Source organism: Populus euphratica, unplaced genomic scaffold (genome assembly GCF_000495115.2).
Source record: "Populus euphratica unplaced genomic scaffold, PopEup_1.0 scaffold383.1, whole genome shotgun sequence".
Taxonomy (NCBI): Eukaryota; Viridiplantae; Streptophyta; class Magnoliopsida; order Malpighiales; family Salicaceae; genus Populus; species Populus euphratica.
Window position 1 is genome coordinate 187,832 of NW_011500175.1, and position 6,291 is coordinate 194,122.

The 6,291-nt window shown below is 30.0% G+C and overlaps 1 protein-coding gene across 1 annotated transcript; it reads left to right on the top strand.

Annotated features, from left to right (window-relative positions):
* The first annotated feature begins 2,494 nt into the window (after window positions 1-2,494).
* Window positions 2,495-6,016, top strand: LOC105111433 (2-aminoethanethiol dioxygenase-like). The gene is made up of 5 exons (XM_011006776.1): window positions 2,495-3,289; window positions 4,190-4,308; window positions 4,392-4,554; window positions 5,248-5,481; window positions 5,605-6,016. The coding sequence occupies exons 1-5, from the start codon at window positions 3,172-3,174 to the stop codon at window positions 5,727-5,729; spliced, it is 759 nt and encodes a 252-aa protein (XP_011005078.1). The 5' UTR covers window positions 2,495-3,171; the 3' UTR covers window positions 5,730-6,016.
* Window positions 6,017-6,291: the final 275 nt, after the last annotated feature.

Here is a 6,291-nt window from a genome sequence, read left to right on the forward strand (position 1 = left end):
TCTAAAAAATATATTCCATCAAAATCCATTTGTTTGCTAGAAAATATTTTTGTTCTGAAAAGTGGTTCAATAGAAAGTAAATTATTGGAAAATGAATTATTTTATGATATTTGATAGTTTTATGAAAAATGAGTTGTAAAATAACTTATTAATGTTTTTCTAGTTTATTAAAAGAATATGAATCAAACTTGATAGATAAAGAAGTTGAAGGAGAATGAAGTTGAAAAAAAAATCTAATTTTATAAATTATGAAAAAAATAAATATCAATTAAAAGAATAAATATAAAATCTAACAGATAAAAAAATTAAAAAAATATGAAACTAAAAACAATCAATTTTATAAATTATTTTGAATAAAATAAATAGCAATCAAAAGAATGAGAATTAAATTTGAAAGATAAAAAAATTTAATTAATAAAAATAAAAAATAAAAAAAATAATTAAAAAAATAAGGACCAAAGTTAGTATAAATATCTAATTAAATCAAGTTATAATGGATGAAATTAAAAAAAATTAAAAATTAAATATATAATAATCAAAATATTGAAGATCAAATTTGATATAATTAATGAGAAAATATGATATTTTTAAATTTTTTGTAACTCTTTGAAAAATATTTTCCTCTCAAAATAAAAAAAATAATTTACTAAAAAAATATTTTTCATTGACCTATTTTCTTGATGGTTAAGAAATATAGAAAAAATTAAAAAGTAATTTTTTAAAAATTATTTTTCATGAAACAAATAGAATGTAAAAAGAAAATAACTGCATGAAAAGCAAACTCAATTTTTTTAATTCATAATTATTTTTTATTGATTAACTTTTTTAGAATGTAAAAAGAAAATAACTGCATGAAAAGCAAACTCAATTTTTTTAATTCATAATTATTTTTTATTGATTAACTTTTTAAATAAAGAAAATTTACAACATAATTTTTAAAATATTTTTTTTTATATAACAAACTTAACCTAAAATCCTATTTGATGGTATGTGTCAAATCACAAGACAAAGTTTCTCTTTCTATTTTTTTTAATTCTTTTTCTATTTCATTTTATCTCTTTAGTTTCTGCATGTAAAAAGTATCTTTCTTTTTTCCAAATTCATTTTCCCTTGCTATAAAATTATTAATTTAAAATGGAAAAGTAAAAATATATTTCTATATATATATATATATATATATATATATATATATATATTCGAGGTTAGGAAGTATCCTCAAATCCGTTTGTGTGTTAACCAATACTATATCTCATTCTTGATTTGATTTTAAGGACATACTTTTACATCAACCTAGTGCATTCATAGTTATATTCGCCACATTGGTAATATATTTGTAAGGATTTAATAAATTCTCGTAAGTAGCACGTTTCAATTACATCATTTTGTATTCTAATTAGATGAAATTAAATTTAGAATTATAATAAAAATATCAAATCAAATGTTAAAAGACTACAGGCTAAAACATGGGGAAAATATATTACAAACTTAAATTTCAAAATAATTTTTATTTTGATATAAAAATTTATTTTATTTTTTAAGTAATTAAATTAGAGAGAATAGATAAAAATTAGTTGAAAAACAACATATAATAAAAAAATTGTTGGTTATTATGATTTCAGCAATTAAAATATCAACTTTAATATTAAAATTTTTTATTTGACAGTATAAACTTAATGTGATAATTCTTCCTCTACATGATAGGATAGATAGATGAGGTGTATTTATATTTTTTAAAATTTAATTGATTGTGATTTATATTGGTTTTTATATTTTTTTTTGAGTTTATTTCAAATAAAAATAGATTATAAAAATAAAATCATGCGTGATTATTTAACTATTATAATAATGATTGAATTTTAAATTTCAAGATGAACCAGTTACATATTATTTATAATAGATTTTTTTCTTAAATAAAAATGGACTCCATCTAAATGCTTATCTCATAGTCATATTTTTAGGGCGATCCAAAATTATTTTTTGAATTATTTTTAAATATTTAATTGATTTTAAATTGTTGTTTCCATATTTTCTTTTATCATAGAATTAAATTAGAATTACTAGATTCAAGGTTATTTAGATTGATAAAATATATTATTATTTTAATATTTTTTATTAATTCTTTTAAAAGCCAAACTATTTTTTATTTTTTATTTTTTAATCTTTTAATTTTTTTTCGAACTCACATTCAACTGTGTTTCGTGGAAGCAACTTCCACACTATTTTTAATTTGAAACCGATGCTAGGCAGCAGGGAGTTAATATTTATTTTAAATTCGACCCATTAATCTGTATCATGACAAAAGCAACAAAAAAAAAAAAAATCTTCATAACAAATGTATTATTTTAATACATTCAAAAGTTTTATTCTAAAAGAAATAAAATCGGGAAGAATGTGAAAAACTAAAAAAAGAATGGGCAAAATCGGAAAGAAGGAAAGAAATACCACTATATATACAAAAAAAGAAAAATAAAGTTTGGATAAATTAGGAGGAGAGAGAAAAACAGCCCATAGAATGGAAGCGATGGCCCCTGGTTTTGGTTCTCTCTCAAAGAAACCAACTGTATTTTCCTTTAAACTAAAAATAACCCTAGAAAAATCACCTGGTCTACCTTCTTCCTATTTATACCCCAATCTGCCTTCATTTTCACTCACCCACCCTCCCTCACATCACAAGAGATGGTGATTTTCACTTCTACATCAGCTCCTCTCTCCTTTTCCTCTCTATTCTTGTATTCTAAACACACAAATACACATAGCATCGGACTAAGCAAACAGTACCATACTCAGTGAAAACTGCGTATTCATACATACATACATATACTGCGTTTTTCTCTCTGTTTCCTTTTTTTTTTTGTTTCTTTCCTATAAAATCATGCACACCCATATACCCGTATCTGTGTTTTGTTAATCTTTGATCTGAAATTTTGCATTTGAGAAGATACCCAGATAGGAATTGATGTTGTTGTTTTTAGAGGTGTTGTGGGGGTTGAATGGGCATTGAGACGAGTGTGGCAAATAAGAAAGTAAACGAAGACGAGTGTGGCTAATAAGAAAGTAAACGAAGTTTGTGAATTGGCAAAGGATTAAGGTTCGACTCCGAATTCAAATTTATATCCGAAAACCAATACGAATAGCAAAGGAAAGAAGAGCCGGCGGCGCCGTCATAAGAAGATGGTGTCTGCATCGCCGTTGCAGAAGCTTTATAACACCTGCAATGAAGTCTTTGACTCTTGTAGCGCTGGAATTATTCCTTCTCCCGATAATATCCAAAAGCTAAAGGCAGTTTTGGGTATGTTTCTTTGTGATATTAATTCTCTTTCTTCAGTGCCTTGAATTTGATTCTTTAGAGTTGGAAAATTGGGTAGCATAATAATTGAGGGGGTTTTAGAGTTTGGTTTTGATAATACTAATTCCTATTTTATCTCAATTCTTATTGTTGTGATGTTGTTGAACTCGGCATGATTTTACTTTCTCCAGTACATTGTGTGCTTGGTTATCTTCTTTACCCTCTTCCTTTAATCAGATTTCGTTTAATTAATATTTTCTTACTGTCTGAGAAAGGCCCATTGTTATCTGCTTTTTATTATTGTCTTTTTTGTTAGTTTTTGTACCTATGGCAATTTTTCTATGATTTTTTAATCGAAATAAAAAAAATACTGATGAAATGTACGATGCTTCTCGGCAAGAATGCAGATGCGATTTCTTTTTTGTCTTTTTAATATTTTTTATGGTCTTGACCATCTAAGGCCTTGGAATGAGAAGCCTAGCAAAGATGAATGAAGGCTTGAACCAGCATGAATAGCGCGACTATGCAACCTCTTCTCAATTTCCTCTAGTTCGCTATTTCAACTTCTATAACTGCTATTCCCTTCATGGACATGCTTTCATTTCTTCTGTGGTTCAGCCTTTCTTATTTTAATAGCATTCGGTTAATGCACTTCGCGTGATTGCTCACACTCACATGGATACATATGCAGGCTCACAAGTAATATTTGAAATTGATGTATACTGTCTACTTAAAGGTTTTGCTTTTTTGATGCATTTCAATAAAATGAGGTTAGTGATAGGACTGAAACACGCAAGTATAAAACTGAAGAAGTGTCACCTCTTCGTTGCTGCTGATGAAAAAGTACCATTAGCTATATTTTGTTTTTGGGTTTGATATTTGTCCTTGATTCTTTCTATTTAGATGACTTCAAGCCTGCTGATGTTGGTCTCAGTCCAGAAATGCCACATTTTCGAGCTTCTGTAGCTGGGGAAACTCCCGTGATCAGATACATACATATCCATGAATGTGAAAAATTCTCTGTATGCAGTCTTCTGAGGTGCTTTCTTGTATATATTTGAGGAATTGTATTTGACTTGAGTGCTCTAATTTTCAATTATCACAGATAGGGATTTTCTGCTTGCCGCCTTCAGGTGCCATTCCACTTCATAATCATCCTGGAATGACTGTATTTAGCAAACTTCTCTTTGGGACTTTGCACATAAAATCATATGACTGGGTGGTTGATGTCGCTCCCAGCACATCTGCTGTGGTCAGTCCTTCAAAATGTAAGTTATATATATCCTTTTTTATGTTTGATACTGAATTTTATGCTGCCAGATTTTTTTGTACTTAGAGGTGAAGAAATAGAAACGCTCTATGAGGGTTAGTGATGAGCTAGAAAATGACCTGACCTTGCTAAACCTAGTATTCTTCTTCCTGGTGACTAGCTTTTAAACAAAGAAATCAAGCATTTGAATATGCTGTGGGTCAATAAAAAAGTTGAAAAGTAATCCATTTTATTTGCAGTAGTCCAGCTCAAGCACAATAATTCGTTTTTACTGGTTGTGCACTTTGTATTTGATCAAAATAGCAAATTCCATGAGAAAATTAGAGAAGAAAAATGTAAATCTAACTTTGTAAACTGAAGCTGGTGGACATTGAAAAAAAAATAAAATCCCTCTATATATTTTGAAATTGGTCTTAAAGTTGTCAAGATCTAAAAGTTTTGAACAATTCAAATATCACAATCCTCATTTGAGCAATGTTCTAGTTCTCACTAGATAGAAAGGTCACATGATCGTTTTCATAACCTGTACTGGAAGCTGGTAGTATCTTGACCCTCTCCCTCTATATCATGAGTCTCAGTTGTTTGCATCATGGAGAACCCTAGCAGAACACTTCACTTCGGCAATTCCACTTTTCCTTCCTCTATACTTGCAAAAGAAACTAGCCTGACTTAATGGTTTTGGTTAATGAAGCAAAGCAGCCTGTTGTCCAGCAACCTGAAGCTCGTTTGGCCAAGATCAAGGTCAACTCCAACTTCACTGCTCCTTGCGACACCTCTATCCTTTACCCCACTGATGGAGGCAACATGCATTGCTTTACAGCAGTGACAGCATGTGCTGTCCTAGATGTTCTTGGCCCTCCCTACTCCGATTCTGATGGCCGGCATTGCCAATTCTACTTTGACTTCCCATTTTCCAATATCTCAGGTATCATGGTGCATCTTCAAAAAGTTGATTCAAAATGTTCACATTAATGAAATAATGTTCTGACTCGGTGAAATCTTTTGAGTTAGGAAGTATTTGATAATATTTTTCTTGCTGACAATGCAGTTGATGAACTTTCCTTGCCTGAAGGAGGGAAGGAAGGCTTTGCGTGGCTTCAAGAGAGGAAGAAACCCGAGGACTTAATTGTTGTTGGAGAACTGTACGGAGATCCAACAGCTGTGGAGACGTGAGCCTGCTGTCTACACCGTCCTTCCCTCCATATTGTCGTGGGCTGCCACCTATTTTCAGTAGCAGCAGATTAGCAGATCTTTTATTTCTTTTTACTTTTATGCGTATGGTTTTTTACCTCTTCTTTTCTTGTTGAACACCACACATGGCGCCTGGTGCCTTTTCACTATAGTTTCTGTACATAAAAGGAAGAAAGGGGACAGTCTTGTATGGGGCGCACTGGAAACAGGTTGTTACCTCAATGCCTTAACGAGGAAATGTTCGAAGTGCACTTTTTGTGTCACCATCATCTCTATCTCGTTTCCTTTTCTAGATATAGGTAGGGCTTCTTTTTTGTGCTTTTGAATTTTTTTTTATTTTTTTTGTGATTTTACATTATTTTAACGTATAAATTTTAAAAAATAAAAAAAAATATTATTTTAAAAGAATTACAAATTTAAAATCAAAATCGATCCATGTGTATGAACAGTTTACCTGTGGTACCTACCTCATGGGCGAGAATCGAAGGTACAACATGCTGCGTGTGTTTGAAAAGGACAAACATAGGTTCTGCACGATCTTTCT

Excerpts from the sequence above, each read along its gene's own strand:
- LOC105111433 (XM_011006776.1), top strand. The coding sequence starts at position 3,172 with ATGGTGTCTGCATCGCCGTTGCAGAAGCTTTATAACACCTGCAATGAA. Across the intron at positions 4,309-4,391 it reads ATGAATGTGAAAAATTCTCT|ATAGGGATTTTCTGCTTGCC; the intron begins GTATGCAGTCTT and ends CAATTATCACAG. Across the intron at positions 5,482-5,604 it reads CCCATTTTCCAATATCTCAG|TTGATGAACTTTCCTTGCCT; the intron begins GTATCATGGTGC and ends CTGACAATGCAG.